The following is an 18113-nucleotide window of genomic DNA, read 5'->3' as shown; positions in this document are numbered from 1 at the left end:
GTACCAGTCTCTAGTTTCTGATTAATGATGGATTATTGATGGATTAACTCTTCATAGGCAGTTACAGTGCTGAGGTTCCTCTCTGATAGTAGGGGTCAACAGTTAACACTTGAAAAGTACATAAGGAAGGGTGGTCAGAGTAAAGGGCAGAGATCAAGGTGATGGGAGAAATGCTGACCCCTTTGAAATCAATGGCAAAACTCTGATATTTAGCCTTTGGAACAACATTTTTTAAATTTCCTGATTTTCAAATGCTGCTTTTTAACATTAACTCCAAATTGTATTTACTTTCACAGGTGTAGGTTTTTATATTTACTTTTTAATGATGTTTTAAATTAATAAATATTTATGTTATATTAATATTAAATTGAAGTAAAGTAAAGTAATAGATAATTACACCTTTTGGCTTTTTTAATGTCTTTATCTGAAATTTTCCTTTAAAAACAAAATCCCTAAAACCTAAAATATTAGTTGAATTTCCTCCATTTAAAAGTATTAATAATTACCATGAAAAAACTGTGTAGAAAAAAAATGAAGAAAAATATTTGTACTCTCTGTTAGTTATAGTAGCATATGAGATGATTCCCAAACAATCTAACCTCACAAATGCAGTTGTAAAAATTAGCAGTAATTGATTTATCAATAATATGACGAGGTTTATATGTGTGTATATATAATATGAGTTACAGTAGGCAATAGACAGCCAATACCTGAAAGCAGAAGGAAGTAATATAAAGGAATCAGCTACAGACCAGCGTAGGTGAGCTGCCAGAACTGGGGAGCATATGGAAGCTTTATCAGAAGCAACACCCCACTAGGCAGAAGTTCACAGGTGCTGGAATAGGTGTGCAGTCACACCCCCTGGTTTGAAGTGGTTTCCATTAAGTACAGGGTTTACAGTTTATTTGAATGGCTCTCAGTACTCTCATTATACAAATTGTTCCCGCAACCCTGCAGAAGCTCCATTTACAGTCCACATTCACCCCAGTTTCTGCTGCTCTCTTCACTCTGTGCTTATCAGCTCCACATAAGTCCATGTCTCTGTGGTTCTTTCCAGTCCTGGAGATCCTCTAAGTGCCACAATTCCCCAGCCCTGGTCCTGGAGAGCTTGTCAACTGTACAATGTCAGAAGCACCTACAGTACTAGGGAGCTTTGCAGGACCAAAGTGCTTCTTGTCCCAACCTTAGGCAGCAATCTCTGGTCCTATTAAGCCTTTTCTGCAAAGCCTACTTATCTGGGTCTCCTTGCTCCAGTGGCGTTTATAAACTGGCATGAATCCCAGCTGGGAATTCTACAGACTTTATAGTTCTGCCAGGGACTCTGGAGATTTCTCAAAGGTTTACGTGTTCAGAATGAATCTCTCCAAAATGAACCACTTAACCTTCCAAAAAAATTTCAAAGCCACTAGTCCTCAGTGAGAACAAAACAATCTTGAACTTTCTAGACCAAGCCATTTTGAAGCAATGACATTCTAAAAACAGAAGTCTTCAGAAAGTGAAACTGTAATATTCAATATTTCAGATTTCCAAAATGTCTTTCCAATGGAGTGACTACTGTGTCTCCATAATATCCATTAAACAGCAAAACAACAGATGGTAACATTTAAATTTTTATCTACAAATGAACAGGCCAGGTGGGAACTGAAGACCCATTCCTATGGTTCTGCAAGAAAATTGCAAAGAGCATTTGTGATTTTTTTCATAACAAGACTCTAGTATTTGGATAAGATTAAAACATCACCTCATGCTACACTCTTAGGGAGTTTTGCATTTACATCTCCTAGACTGCATCTTAATGATTTATTTGTTTATGGTACAATCATATTTATTTGTACAGCATACAGTAGCACAGTGATTTACTTGCAGAAGAAAACAAGCATAATCCCCCCTTTCAAAATTATAGGTTCTGTAACTCAAAATGTTCAATAACTTTCAGGACAAGGGCTGTATTTTCACCTTCTTTTCTCTATAGATTTTTCTTTCATTAGCATTATCATTTTCCAAATATAAACCCTGTTTACTCAGGATACAGATTCAAGACCTCGTGTGGCTTCCAGATCTCTAGGAATTATTTTACAAATAAATCATTGCAGACAGTAAAACATCTATCCCTTAATGTCTGAAAATATGGTGCATTAATCTTTTATCATATCTCCATCACTGCTGAAAGCTTAGATAATTTTGCATGTATGTTCTTCAAGAGGTTCCCTCCCCCCCACCCCCCAAAAACAAAAGATTAGTTGAATATAAGAAAGACAGGGAAGAGAGAAAACCCTTTGTGACATTCTTATCTGATATTTCAGAAAGATCCATTGAGCTCCCCAGAAAACCTGGAGGAAAAAAAGTATCCAGGAGATGTCTCCATACCAAGTCCAAAACCCAAGCTCCATCCAAGAGATCTCAAGAAGGAACTCATCACGTGAGTCACAAAAAATGTCTTGTTTTCCTTTCTCCTCCTCTGTGGAGACAAAAGACACTAAGCACAGTAGAACGTCTGTGAGTTGGCTGCTTTGGAGGAGCTGTGCAGGGGAATTCTGCACCCGCTGCTTCCTACACAAGAGTGTTCCATTGTGGCTCTCTTGGGCTGGGCAGCAGTGAGGTTTATAGTCAAGGCAAGTCAGGAGAGGACTGTCAGCCTGGATGGAGGATTCATGACTATATAGATTTACTGTCTAACCCCACCACTCATGCACAGAGGTAATAAAATGGCAGCAGCCACTACTACACATGTGGATTGTAGTAGTGATTGCAGAGTAGCTGTTCTGAGACTCCTATTACTGTTCTGGAAAACAGATTTTATTCCCCTCTGTCCTCCATGGAGATCCCCTGCAGTGATTTTGTGTAGGAATCCAGGGCATAGCTCTAGGATTTAAAAGAAACAGAGCTGATAAAAAATATGGCCCATAAAGACAAACAACTCACTAAGGACTCAATCCTGCCTATCTGCAGAGAACCATGTGCAAACTCAGAAAAGATTTAGCTATAATAGCTAAAGACAATTAAGGTAGCAGAGGTTACCACACATACTGCACAATGATGTCCATGTCAGAATGGCATGTAGATGTCACCATGAGTGTAGTTCTAAGATGCATGCTGCCCTTCTATAAGATAATGGAAAATCAGCAGTCATATCCATACATTACATTATGTGTGCATATTACCAGATGATCCCAGAGTTCTCAAGCAGGAAGATAAGGAGGAAAACAGCTTCAGATGAGTTTAGTTCAAGGACTAAATCAAGAGTCTCAAATTCCTTTGTATGAGAATAATACAGACTGAGGATAAATTCAAGATGCTTTAGATTAAAGGATCATTCCTAAAAGAAACCTCAGCTGTTCCTTTACAATAAATAACAGGAGTTCATGCTTGTTAAATGCTGGTGCTGAATGTAAGACAAGTAACAGTGACTGTAAAAAAAATCCATTGAGCAGCATTGTCCCCAGGTACATTCCATGTACTCCAGATGTTGAACAACATAATGTGCTTGATGGACAACGTGTTTTAAGGCCATTGCTCAAAATAGAAAAAAATAGTCTCTGCCTTGTACATTACATAATAATTAACTGTCTGCTCTACCCAGATCCCCAATATACAGAGCATGATTCTCTCCTCGCTTACACTGCTGTAACTCAGTAGAAGCTCCACTGAAGCCTGTGAAGTTACAACAGTGTAAAACTTGTGTGAGTGGAGAATCAGGCCCACGGTCTCCTTCATTTTTTGCAAGATGGCCTGTGTCCTAGAGCTCGACCCACAAATGAATGTGGGGTGTCTGTCTCAGAGTCATTTCCTTTCTGCATGTCCTTGTTGTCAGTATTTGTTATGCAGTAACAGCAGGCTCGGCACTGTACTGAACATAGATGAAGAAACAGTCCTTGTTCAAGGTGTTTATAGTGTAAACAGACTGTTCCCTTACTTGCACAATCTGAACTATAATATGTCTCACTTCCTTTTAAAAAAACATAGATTTAAAGTAGGAAAATGAAGCAGCTTTTGAGCATTAACACAGACTGTGTCATTTTGTTATCTGATAAAGCAACACAGTTGTGGAAACATATAGAATAACACAGCAGAGTCACTTGGCACCTACCTTTTAAAAACAATAAAAACCAAAACCAACTGCGACTTATACAGATTTGCCTCAAGTGGCAGGGAACAAAGCAGTGTATGTGCTGATTAAGAAAGTTAATTAATAACTTAGTTTTATAAGAATTAGAGCTGAGACCTTCCAAACAGGCAGATTATTTAAAACGATTGAATGGAGGTCATGTTATTCACCAGTCTGTTTACACGTGCAATGCCAGTAGCCAGTTTGCATGCATAGGCCAAGAGTTTCAGAAATAACTAATGATTTTGGGTGTCCAGCTTGAGAATCCCTAGAGGGGCCTTGTTTTCAGAAAAAGCTGATTATCCACCTGCTGAAAATTAGTCCCTTTTCAACTGTCTCTTTTTGGACACCCAAGACCACTAATCATGTCTTAAAATCCTGGCCATGCTCCTTGAAAAATCTTTGGATTCACATCAAAACACTGTCAACATCTAAAACATTTTTTGACATCCATAGACTGCTCTGTCTCTAATTTAATATTCACCTGGGACTCAGTATACATATTTCATTTCTGTTTTCCCCTCTATCTCCCAACCCTGGTAGGCGCCTCAAGACAAAAGCAGTCTGCACCACTTACTGATGATAGTCCATAGCACATCACTGCAGACTCATTCACAGTTGAACTCCATGACATCAACCCTTGTCCTGCTATTTGCTTTGCAGACTCAGTGGCACTGAGTCAGTGAGACTCAATCTCTGTCTCTGGAAATTACGTTTCCTAGGGGAAAACTCTGTAGAGTGAGTCTTTCACCTCTGGTAGTGCAATCTGCATATTGGCTGCTCACCATATTGTATCTGCAATTGCAGTTCATGACCTAAATGGCCTCAGGCTTGAGTTTATTCTGCCTCTTTTAAAACAACAACAACAAAAAATGGTTGTGAATTTATTAAAAACACTAATGTCTTTCCTTCTGTGATGTTTATTTCTTTGTGATATGGGCGGATTTCCAGATGTTGATAAAAACATTTTCCTTCTTTTCGTAATAACTGGGTGTCCTTTCTTCACCATATTATCAGATTACTTACAACAATTGCATCCAATTTTAACACGTACACAGTAGATACACTACACACAGAGTGGCAGTGTATATTTAAAGTGCACCTGTCCAGACAATGAAACAAGAAACATTTTTAATACATTGGATGAAGAATCCGTACATGATACTGGGGACAGACAGTATGTACTGTGTGCCCACTGAGCCTAGAACATACTGAGCAAGTCAGTACAAGTGTCTCCATCATGAGGAAGTTCTTATAATGACATAGGCTCTTAAAAAAATATCTATACACAGAGGATGATTTCCAACAGCCCCAATGGGCCATTCCAGCAACTTGGAATAGCCTAGTCATAGAAACACCCTGGCCATACCCATTCTGCAAGAGGTGATGTAGAGCCAGCTACACTGATTGTGCCTACTGGGGACTCCTCTACACTGGAGAACTCTGATGGAGCCCATCTGGCTGGTCTGAGACCCTGATTGAGTCAATATAAAGGGTTCAGAGAACAACAATGAATAAGCCCCTCAAAGCCCGATTTTCAGGTATATCAAAGACCCTTTATACAACTCCAACAGCATAAAGAGCCTTACAACGTGCGTACACGTAATTCATCCCTGCTCCTGTCCTTTCTGCTTTACACTGCTAGAGCAGTATATAGGGACTTAAGTGTGAATGAGAATCAGGCCTCAATGAGTAAGGCCTGGTCTACACTACATGGGTAGGTCAACATAAACTGCCTTGCATCAACCTAGCTGTGGAAGTGTCTTCACATAAATTAGGCTCCTGCTGACATAAGTGCCTCTCTACGCTGATTTAGTAACACCATCTCACCAGGCGGCACAGAGTCACGGTCGATGTAATTATGTCGATGCAGTGTCAGTGTAGATACTACATTGCTTATGTTGATTGTTACTGGCCTCCAGGAGCAATCCCATAATGCCCCACATTGACAATGCAATCGATACAAGCACTCCTGGAGAGGATGTGCACCGCCGATGCAAGGAGCAAAATGTGCACGCACACAAGCGATTTAATAACAAAGATAGCTGTATGCCAACATAAGTTAGGTCGATATCATTTTGTAGTGTAGACATAGCCTAAGTCACACTTATTTTACTACTTTGGAGCAATTTTTTAGTGCTTTGCCACTTACACTCACTTTACACTAATCTTGTAATTTATGATCCCCTCACTAGGGCCATCAGCAAGAATTGAACTCAAGATGTGGCATTGCAGCACACACCTATGCAATTTGAGCTAAGGAAATAAGTCAGTTAGCTGGTAGAAGCCCGTGGGATGTTAGTGGAGACATAGCACAATTTTGCCAGTGTACTACATGTACACCATCATTTTTGTTATTGCTGAATAGAGCCCAGAAGCTTCCTAGGGAATTGAACCTGTTCACTCCAGGCTGCAGTTGGATGAATGGTCAGTTGCGTCTGTCCTGGAAGTCACAATGACACCTAATTACATTACTGGAAGTCTTTAATTCAAGACCAAATGCCTTTCTAAAAGATATGTTCTAGCTCAGCCAGAAGTTATGGGCATGATGCAGGCATTGCTGGCAGAGGTTCTGTGGCCTATTGTTATGCAGGAAGTCAGACTTAGATGTTCATAATGGTACTTGCTGACCTTAAAATCTATGAATTGTCATAAAAAATAGCTGGCAGTAATGGAACTACCCAGAGTGCACCATGATCTGTGATAACTGCAAAATCTATACAAAACATACGGTGGTTTCAGCTAACCCAGAGATCCATAAAATTGTTTTGATTCACATGGGTTATGAAACTTTACACAACTGTACTGTGTTCTAACCCACATACTTAGATTGAGAGTGCTACCATCGTGATGATAACATTGATTTTAGATAATGTCAAATGTAGTTGGTGTGAAGTTGGTATGTGGTAGGTTGTTGTTTAGCAGTGAAGGGTGAACTGTATTTACATAATTTGGAAACACTCTTAACTCTAACTGCACTTTCTATACACAGCTGCCCAACTCCAGGATGTGATGGCAGTGGTCATGTAACAGGAAACTATGCATCACACCGCAGGTGAGAAATGACAAAAACTCATAACAGGAAGTAGAGCTGCTGTATGTACAGTCAGCTTCAAATATTTTTATATATAACAATATTGGGCAATAATTTTCGGCCAATTAATGTACCCAGCAAACTCAGCCTTTGTTTTTTCTTGTTGTATATCTCACAAGGTTTTTTTAGCTGATTACAAACAGTTCACTGTGATTATTTGTTATGCAAGCTGTATGGATTAGCTGAGATTGGTTAGATAAATCATATGGTACTGTTTGTGCGTCCTTAAGTGGATGAGTGTGCAAACACCACTGGCATGAATACAGATTTAAAAGTAGGTTTCCACAAACTTTAATACATGTGGCTTTGAAGTTCTCAGATTTGCAAATGCTTTTTGTGGGGTGCCCCCTATTTACTCTCTGGGCTGGGACAATGGTCCCATCTCCTGCCTTTCTGTTTGGGTGTAGGGAGGAAGCAGTCCTTGCCTTTCCCCAACAACATGGACTACTGCTCTTTATGCTGGCAGCGCAAAAGAGTGGGAAAGCTCTTTGTACTCTAACCAGCTCCATGCATATCTGCTTTGGGACCAGACAGAACTTGGCTCCGAGCAAATAACCTGCTCTGATCTAAAGAATGACTACCCTGAATTGTCTAGCTCTTGTTTGCCAACAGCAATTGGTTTTTTTGTTTGTTTGTTTGTTTTGGGGGAAGGAGGGGCTGTTTCTATTCCATAATAAATAATTAATGCTTTTCTAGAAAAATCATTTTCTGTTTTAGCATATTGAAGAAAACATGTTTCACATCTGTTTTCCTTAGTGTTTCCGGGTGCCCATTAGCCGACAAGACGTTAAAATCCCTTATGGCTGCCAACTCTCAGGAGCTTAAGTAAGTAATGACAATAGAAAAAAAGGCTTTGGTTTGGTGATGGCTGTTCATCTCATATTGGCATGTTTCCCAAACAACTGCAGCTATTTAATAGGTGAGAGAATTGATCTTTGTAAAATAAAGGCCAGTTCAACCCCTTGTCCCAAACGTGAAAACAAATTGAAATTAAAGCCTTTAAGAAAAGTTGAGCTCACTTTTCTTTGTTTTTCATGTTTTTGCACCTCTTCATCTCCATACACTACCCCAAACCTGGTGCAGATACTCCGAATGTTGAAAGAGAGGCTGTTCTGATGGTATTTCTGAACCAGCTGGAGCCAGGAAGTACCAAAGTCTTACAAAGAATCTGATCTCACAAAATACCCCGTCTGATTTCTAGATCAAAGGGGTTAGGATAAGTATTCAGACATCTGAAAACCAAAACAAGCCAAGCCTGCAAATCTTCAGTCTTCATCCTCCAGCACTAGATAGATACCTTCAGCTTAATGTCACTGAGGCAGCCGTCAAATCATATGAATCAGTGTTGCATATTTCTCACCATGAAATGACACAAAAGTGTTTTGCAGGCCCCAGTAGATAGGCAGATGTATAGGGGCTTAAGCAGACCTCAGTAATCTGCACAGCTGGCCATGGGAGTCAGGAGAGGGATTGGCAGCCAATCACTTAGTTAATGTACGGCTTTTGTCAACAGAAGGGAGTGAAGTAAAAGGATGGTTGGTGCTTTTTAGCTATATCTACACTGCAAGCAAGGGGTGTGATTCCCCTGCTTGTAGTGTAGATGTAGCTTTTGACAGGTTTGCCAGCCCTCTTTTCTCTTTGCATCAGTAAATGGGGTCCTGCTGTATATGGCTTAGTACGTCAGGGGGGTTTGTGGGCCTGTACACCCTGCCCATATTTGGAGTCACCGTCAGTCCAAATAGAGCAGAGTAAGTTCTGATGATGGTACGTCTACACTGCTTTAATGGCGTTTCAAGTACAGGTGGCCAAATCCAGGTTTTAGTTCAGGGTTTAGCTACAAAGTTTGTCAGCTTCCCAAAACAAAACAATGACACTTCCAGTCATGATATTCAGGTGGGTGCCCTGCATTGTAAAAAATATGTTGTGTGACCCTAGCCAAGGAAAGCCTGCTCTCTAGGGACACAGCAAAGGTGGTAGGAAAGGGCCAGCTATGTGGGCAAGAGGTGAAAGCTGTTCTCAGAGTATAGACATTACTGAGGTGCTGACACAGTGGCATGACATTTCGGCTTTGGGGTCTGCTGAACTCACCTCCTCAACGTTTGGTTTGAATAAAGCTGTGGAAAGAGTGACAGAACAAAGATTTGTGAAAACGGTGCCAATTCCTAAATGGGTCGCTGATTCAGCGCTTTTACTTGCTTTCCATGAACTCAGACCTGAATGGGTGGTCACACAAACAAAATAAATGGCTGTTCTGCATGCAAACCCACATAGTCACAGGTGAACAGTGACATTTGCATACCCACATAGATACTGTTTAACTAAAGCTTATAAAGTTTCAGTTGTGTAATAAGGAAAGAGAAGCAACAGCATGTGACCTGAGTTACTAACCACATGCTATGAATAACGAGTGAGTCATGGAAGACATAGTCAAAGTTCACAAATAGCCCATAAGCAGAAATAGGTTGCATGAAGTGTTCAGCGTCGAATTTCAAATAACTAGCAAAATAGTAAAACTCAAAATTTGTTCCCAGACCATTTGAAAAGAGAAAAAAGGTCCAGTAAAATTATTTGCTATACATAGATCATCCAGCTTCAGGTTTGATCAAACAAATTTTGCTCTATCCAATTTTAAATAAAACCCCATTTTAAAAAAGGTATATTTTTCTACAGCATTGTCTAGAAAAAAATATATAGGAAGAAGGAAGAAGAAAAGAAACCCTAAACCCAGATCCTGAAAACACTTCGGCAACTGTGTAGCTATACTCACATCAGTGTTTCCTTTTAGTTCACAGGGACTACATGAGTAAAAAACCTCATGGTGTGTTTACATTGCAAACACTGATTGCAATGCAGCTATATCCTTAGATGCACAAGTATTTGCAGGATCAAGCCCCCAGTGACCATCGTCCTAGTTTTATTTCACATAGTTATACAGATATATATGGCATCAAAAAGAACAGATGCATATATTTTTACAATAATGTTCACATTTAATTGCAATGATCAAGTTAAACTTTTGCCTTCTATTTTGACTCACTAAGCCAGCAAGATACCTTTTCTGATTTTCAACTAATCTACAGTTTGCAGTGAAGGACAGATTTTAAAAGTGGTTACTTTAGTCAGATTGAAGACATTTAAAATTAGAGGCTTAATGGTACACAGAGTACTACAGAAAAGGACTAGTACAGAATATCTTACCTGGTGCCTGAGATAATAAAGGTTCACAAATTTTAAGGCCAGAAGGAATCATTATGATCATCTAGCTTAATTTCCCACATAACACAGCCCTGGAATTTCACCCAGTAATTTCTGCATCAAGCCTATAATTTCTGTTTGAGCTATAGCATATCTTGTAGAAAGACAGCTAGTCTTATTTTATAAAGTTCAAGTGATGGAAAATCCACTATGTCCCTTGATCAGTTGTTCCTGTGATTAATTACCAATATAAGTTAGTTCTTTATCATTTCTTTAAACCAACTTGATCCCCCAGCTATCATGGTTTAAATACTGATGCAGTAAAAAAAATAGAATAATACACTTCTAAAAGGCGCAACTGTACCTTTAAAAGAGAGTTTACAGCTGTATATTTAGGTGTTTAGTACAGTATCCCAGTATGCCTCTACTTAGATCACCCAACCACAAGTAAGACATTGAGACGTGTAGAGAGTTATTGAACAATGTGAATTTCCATAGTGGATCAGTACAAGGTTACTTGGCACAGCTGTTCCTGTAATTCTGATACTCTGGAAAAAACATAGTGTTCAAAGGCTCTTGGGGAGGCTTAGCTTTAGTACTCAAAACTGTACAAATGCCTGGCACAGCATCTGAAGGTAAATGTTTTCCTTGTGCTGTTAGTGCTGCTTTGTACGCCTAGGTGTGCTTCTTCTTCCTGAATTTTTAAAAGGGACACTTACGGCAAAAGAGAAAATCCCTTCAAATATGTACAAGATTAATTGTGAACCTAAATATCTGCCACTCATCCAGCAAGCGCCTGATCCAAAGCCCATTGTAGTCAATGAAAAGGCTCTCATTGACTTCAGTAGACTTTAGATCAGACCCACATGCATTGGCACAGCCAACATGTCAATTCAATCTGAGCACCAGTGAGAAAGTATGGTCAGAACAGTAAGATACAGGTTTATTCCTTTCATTAGGATGCTGAAATATTTTGTTATTAAACTTTCAGATTTGAAGGCTTCTGTTTGCTGCACGCAAAAAAAACCCTGAACTCTAAAATGGAATCAAGGCCCACTTGCCAAATAAAATACCCAGTTATATCCTATGTAAAACAGACGTGGTCTCCTTTCTGTGTACAGAGTTAAAAAACAGAAACTCCTGAGTTCTTCTCCTGGCGATGATGTTGATTTTCCCTGTGACCTTTAGTGACATAACTTCTCAGCCTCAATTTCCCCATCTATAAAATGGAGATTATATTGAAAAATGTGCCGGTCATTGTAAGTCTGACATCAAATAAACACATAACAGTTATTTCACAGAGAAGTCAACAAATAAAAGGCTACATGTTTGTTTTTCCACAGTTGCTCCTTCATAAGAAAAGAAATATTTTGCTATGAAAACATTAACATATACCGTGCAAATCTGCAGTGCTGTGTTATACAATATATTTCAAGTTCCCTATTAAAAAAAACAATTATAGAAGAAAACATGAAAGCAGTTTGCCTACTGGAAAAAAATATCAGCAAGAGCTAGTTGTGTTTGTTCAGCAAAAGCTCCACTGCTGTTTCTTCCACTGAAGACAGATTTGTCTGTTCCTTTTTAAAAAGTCATCTCTTTTGCTCTGTGCATTATATTAGGTGTCCCACACCTGGTTGTGATGGCTCTGGTCATGTGACTGGAAATTATGCTTCACACAGAAGGTAAGAATCATTCAATTGTTTGGGAGTGAAGCTGTGGGAAATCATGGAACGTGTCAGCGGAACAAAATTGTTTTTCTTTTGTATACTTCTTTCAGCTTGTCTGGTTGCCCTCGTGCCAGGAAAGGTGGTGTCAAAGTTACTCCTACCAAGGAAGAAAAAGAAGACCCTGAACTTAAGTAAGTGCAGAAGCAAGGGTTTATCAGCCAAAAGGGAGAACAAGATGGTGCTTGGTATATCCCAAGAAATGTGCAAGTTATTCTTACACGTACGTGGGTGTGTCCTACTGTTAAAGCTAAGATAAAGGATATTTCCACAGTGAAACTGGTGGAACATTTCATTCCGGTCCTGACACAAAGTGTGGCAAAATTTAAGAAAATTCACAGTCTAAAATTCACAACATTTTAGACTGTGGTAAAATCTTGCTATGTTTACTACAATAAACTGTAGCAGTGGTGAAATTTAAGCCTGGATCCAATTAACGAATTCTTGCAAACATTCACCAAAATCTCATGTATCACAATTGGAGACACAAAGGGTGAAATCCATCTCTGTGCAGAGAGCTACCATAAGTCACACGTTAAGCCCTGAAAATATGGATTACTGGAATAGAAGTTGTACATAGGTCTTATGCCATCCCTCTTCTGTACAGGGGTAAAATTTCAACCAAGGCAAAAACTGATAACTCTCCACAAGTCCACTTTATTCCTAACTCGAGTATGTGTTCTGTGAAAATAAATAAATAAACAAGCAGCTGCCAAAGCATGTAGGACCAGTTCATTTACAACAAAGGACTTCGTTATTTCCTGTGCTGTTCTTAGTATTTAGTATTTCAGTTAGTGATTGTCTTTCAGACGTCTGGGATGTCATATGAAAGGCCCTAGGCATGTTCTCATTAATGCTGACAGAGCTCTGCAAAACTATCAGGTTTCACCTTGGCAAGTATTTGGAATATATTTGAAAAATAACAGTTTTCCACCTGCAGAAAACCACCTTTTGTTTTTTGCCAAAAATTTGAAGAGAGAACAAAAAATGTTACCTCTTCACAAACCCGTTAAAATGTGATTTTTTCCCCCCTCTGATGACAATTTTTTTCTCTGACATAGTTTTATATGATGTCAGTGCTGAAGTGGGTAAGGCATACAGCTGTATTAGAAATGCCTAATCCTGAGATTTGCCAAACACCCCTCATTCCCACTGATATCAGTGGGACATTCGGGTGCTTCTCGGGATAAAGCCCTAATATAGTAGCACAGACAGCATAGTAGCCACTTAGACTCCTTTTCTTAGATGGTTGTTGTTAGACTATTGTCTTCTGTTCTCTTGAGTAAATATAAGGATTCTTTTGCTGTGTTTCTATAGATGTCCAGTGATAGGCTGTGATGGCCAAGGTCACATATCAGGTAAATACACTTCTCATCGCACTGCTTCTGGTTGTCCTTTGGCTGCCAAGAGACAGAAGGAGAGTCCTCTCAATGGGTCTTCATTATCCTGGAAACTGAACAAACAAGAGCTGCCACACTGTCCTTTGCCAGGCTGCAACGGGCTGGGTCATGTTAATAATGTTTTTGTCACCCACAGAAGGTATAATTTTGTGTTTTCTCTCTTGTTTGTTGTTTTTTCTTGACAATCCACTATAGTGTTGCTTTAAAAAAAATAGAGCTGTAATCTAATTAAATTATGTTGAATTCTTATAAAGAGTTTATATAGCAATTGAGGTGATAGGAAGCTGAATAACTTGAGAGTTTGCATGAGGTTAAACTATTTTTAACATTGCCCATGAGACAATGGCTTTCACAGATCTTTCTAGATTTCCTGAGACTGATTACAGGTTTTTGGTACAAGAAGAAGGTAGCGAGACATATATGAAATTACCAGTATTGATTGTGTATCTTTAGCAGGTAATCCAAAATGTTATTGAAATTTCACCACAAGGTTTTGCAAAAGCAACAATTGCATTAATTTTGTTATTACACAAATTGCAAAATTCTTACCAGCCACCCCCATGCATGAGACCTGTGCTTTCTAGATCCAGCCCTGAAGACATTACGAGGAGAAAAAAAATCTTAAGAACTTCACTAGTTAACATGATTTGTAAGATGATGCATTTTCCCAGTGTAGAGAAGACTGAACAAGTTTCTGGTGCCTGCTAGCATGCGACATCCTTCTGGCCAGTAGTCTGCTCAAGACAAAGAAATAGTGGTCTATATTTCAAATCTTAGAAGCCCTCATTGCCCCTTGTGTGGAAATACCACTTTCATTAGAACTCTTATTTTTCACAAGCTAAGCAAAACCATGACTTTGTCCCACTGGTGCAAAATTTTCCTTCACTACCAGCTTGACTAGATTAGAATATGAATCCCTCTTCCATTTCTTGAGCATAAGGGTATTTCTTATGGTTTACTTCTAAAGACCCTGCAGTCAATCTTAGCCCTTGAGTGCTAGGCCTCATATAATTACCAATTGTAAGATCTGAAATAACAAATAGCTCTGACAGTCATCAAAAAGCAAAGTGACTATATATATAATACAATCTTTTAAAAAAGCTATTGCAGCCTATAGTGTAAATCCAGAGATATCATCATATTGGTCATATTATGCATCATCAAAATGATATTATAGTTAGGAACAGTGAAAATCTGCACATCAGATGTTGTTTTTTTAAGTTTGTAAACTCAGCATTTAAAGGGATGCTACTGCCCCCTTTTTTTCTGAAGCATAATTCCTCAATAAACACAGTGGAAAGTTTTGCTTAAAATTGATGGGACAATATGACCTCAAGATTTCTGTAAATATCACATTCACATAACCTTAGAGTAGCTCCCACTGCTATTTCATTTGTTTGAAATGTCTGTAAAAATAGTTTGCTTCGAGGCTGAGACTTCAGTGCCAATTTTCAAGCCAGAATTCTTTTTTACAACGAAAATTGCTCTTTGTGAATTATTTTATTCCCTGTAACAAGGTTATAATGGAGCTGCTGACATGACCTTAGGAATAGAGGTCTGAACATGAGCACTGTAATATTGCTATGAAAGGATTGCTTCCATTTTCACATGGGTCACAGCATTTTTTCTATCTTTTCTAGCTTGTCAGGGTGTCCTCTGAATGCACAAGCCATAAAAAAGGGCAAAATCTCAGAAGAACTAATGACTATCAAGCTTAAAGCAAGTGGGGGTAAGGAGACATGCAAATGATGGTTACATTTATACAGCTGCTAGGGACCCGATTCTCATTTACACGTTGCCTCTTTACACTACACTGACCATGTAAAGGGGTCTGAAAATGGGTATAAATGCCTTTACATTCTCTTTCTTTAAAAACAATAACAAAATTTCTTCACAGAAGATACATGTCATTCACACATCATTTACATCCATGGACCATAACATGTGGGGTACACAACTACACAACTAAGTCTGATTCAGATTTGGGGTTTGTTTTTTTTCTGTGTTATTCAGAAACCAGCAGGAGTTACCTCAGTTAAATAAAGATTTACAAACCCCCAGAGGGATACATGTGAAAAGCAAAGTTTATCTACCTCATTCCCATTAACTTCATATTATATTGCTCAGTCTCCGTGCAATACTTTGACAATTCTCCCCACATTAAATAGAATGGAACGTCTGTCAAATAGTTATAGGGAACTTGATTCTGTTTCCAGTGGGTAGGGCCCAGAGACAGGATTCAGGAGACTTTGGTGGTATTCTTTACCCTTTGTCCATATTGTCTATTTAGACTGTAAGGTCTTCAGGACAGGAACTGTCTCTTACTGTGTGCTTGTAATATGCCCAGCACAATGGGGTGTTGAGCTTAGCGGCCTGTAGGTGTTACGGAAATAAAAATAATTAATCTGCAAGCAGAATTAGACCCAGAGTGAAACTGAGTGAGGGGGAAATGTTCATCACTGGGGGTGGTGGATGCTCAGTACACCTCAGGATCAGGCTTTCATTGAGGCTTTGGTGGGTTGTTCTTTTTCAGCTGGTAGGCATGAATGGTGAGTGCTGCTTTTTCTCCATGTTGCCTTTTGCCTCTTTTGGCCTCTCTACAATTTCCCTCTCACAGTACTTTAAACCACACTATGTATCACAGCAAACTAAAGCCCTGATCCTTCTCTTATCAGTCAGCCCATACAGAGCTCCTTGCAGGACCAGGGCAGATCTTCAGCTGGTGCCAATCGTCATAGCTCTAGTGAAACCAATGGAGTTATGAGCATCTGACCCCCCTCTGGAGTGGGAGAGGGATGGGGAGGGGGAGAGGGACTGCTCTTACTTTTCTGCTACATCTCAAAATCTCCACCAAAACCACAACATACCCTGTATTATTAAGGTTGTGTTTTGGATTTTCCTCTCTCAACGCCCACAGATCCTCTTTTCCTCTCACATCTCTCTCCCTGCTGTGGTTGATTGTTTTACTGAACAGTGGGGGGACCCACTCTGACAGGGAAATACAGTAGGTCAATGAAACTCAAATTACCCTTTGACCCTTGATCTCTCTTCCCGCTTTCAAAGACACTTCAACACAGGGTGCAGTTTTGACAAACATCATCAGTAAAAACCCATTTAAAGATCCCCAGTTTAATCTGAAAGCCTGTTTTTTTGTGCTACACAGTTCAGTGCATAGGTACCTACAGAATATTACTTCTTTTCACGTGTTCACATTTAAACCTGTCTTTGGTCAATTCACCTTTTTGCAGGTATCGAGAGTGGTGAGGAAATCAGACACTTGGATGAGGAAATAAAAGAATTGAATGAATCCAATCTTAAAATTGAAGCTGACATGATGAAACTTCAAACCCAGGTATAACAACAAAGCAAACAATTCAATCAGTTCTAATGTACATACGTAATGTTATTTTTAAGCTTATGTATCCTTTAAAGCATTGTGGCTTTAAACAATTTTTGACAAGCTTTTCCATTTAACAGTGAACGCCTGCATATTAGTATAAAAGACTTGCAGGGTGAATAAAAGGAACTAAGCATTTTGGGAACTAATCTTAAAAAACAAGGAAATCATATTTACTGTATAAAATGTGCACTTTCTTTTGTTAACCACACGCCTGCATATGATATCCTGTGGGCATATTAAGAACCCATGTGCGGAGGCTTCATAGTAATATAATATAATTAAGCCATTAGGTCACAAGACTGTGACTTCTTATTAGCACACTCTAACTACTACTGAAAGTAGATCTTTATTATTATTATTATTATTTACAGTTTTCCCTAGTTCTGTTCACCATATTCAGCTAATGAATATTTTAATTTAAATAGTCTGAATTTTGCCTCTGCACAGTAGATAGCAGACAGCAGCTGCATTTGCTAACCTGTGCAGTGCATTAGGTAGGGTAGGAGCTATTGCAAAGGCACAGATCTCTTGATATTTTTCAATTTTTTTATTATATGTGAGTTTATGGGGAAAGGTGCTGGTTGCAGGTCCACAGTTCAGGCTGAGCTGAGTATGTGAATACACAGGGTGACATATATATTCACGTCTATTTCACCTGATGAACTAGGTGAAAGTGAGAACAGAAACTTGCCTCAGAATGTTAGGAGCATTAGGATTCTAGGTGAAACTTCCTGAAGGGTAACAGATCTGAAAAATAAGATTGAATCCAATTTCATCCCAAACAAGTTCAAAATAGTTTATAGTGGCCTCAAATTACAGTTGTGTGGTATTTATTATTAGTGAATCACCTGCATTATAGCCTGAACTAGAGACTTGCTGAATCCGCACATACCCTGTTTGTCTTTGCCCCATCACTTCTTAAATTGGCCTGGCCAACAACTGTGATTGTATCAAGAAACTTGAGCAGGGATTGTGGTGATTTATGCTGCTGCTTCCTCAATCCAGGCAGACTAGGAGGGGTCTGCAATTTGGGTTGTGACAATTTTTAAATCAAGGTTGGAAGTTTTCCTAAAGATATACTTTGGTTCAAACAGGAATCATTTAGGGAAATTCACTGACCTGTGTTATATAGAATGGCAGACTAGATAATCATAATGCCTTCTGGCCCCTGAATCTGAATCTTTGAATTTATGCC

The 18113-nt window shown here is 39.0% G+C and overlaps 1 protein-coding gene across 3 annotated transcripts in view; it reads left to right on the top strand.

The window, feature by feature from the left end:
• The window catches only part of ST18 (ST18 C2H2C-type zinc finger transcription factor), a 240991-nt gene that overhangs the window by 216275 nt on the left and 6603 nt on the right, over positions 1-18113 (top strand). For all 3 annotated transcript variants that reach the window (XM_039527204.1, XM_039527205.1, XM_039527206.1), the window contains 8 exons: positions 2304-2419; positions 7098-7160; positions 7956-8024; positions 12014-12076; positions 12172-12252; positions 13436-13657; positions 15159-15247; positions 16767-16870. In XM_039527204.1, coding sequence (XP_039383138.1) covers positions 2304-2419; positions 7098-7160; positions 7956-8024; positions 12014-12076; positions 12172-12252; positions 13436-13657; positions 15159-15247; positions 16767-16870 — 807 coding nt within the window. The remainder of the gene's footprint in view (positions 1-2303; positions 2420-7097; positions 7161-7955; positions 8025-12013; positions 12077-12171; positions 12253-13435; positions 13658-15158; positions 15248-16766; positions 16871-18113) is intronic.

This window comes from Mauremys reevesii, linkage group 2 (assembly GCF_016161935.1).
Source record: "Mauremys reevesii isolate NIE-2019 linkage group 2, ASM1616193v1, whole genome shotgun sequence".
NCBI classification, from domain to species: Eukaryota; Metazoa; Chordata; order Testudines; family Geoemydidae; genus Mauremys; species Mauremys reevesii.
This window is presented reverse-complemented; position numbering and strand designations above follow the sequence as displayed.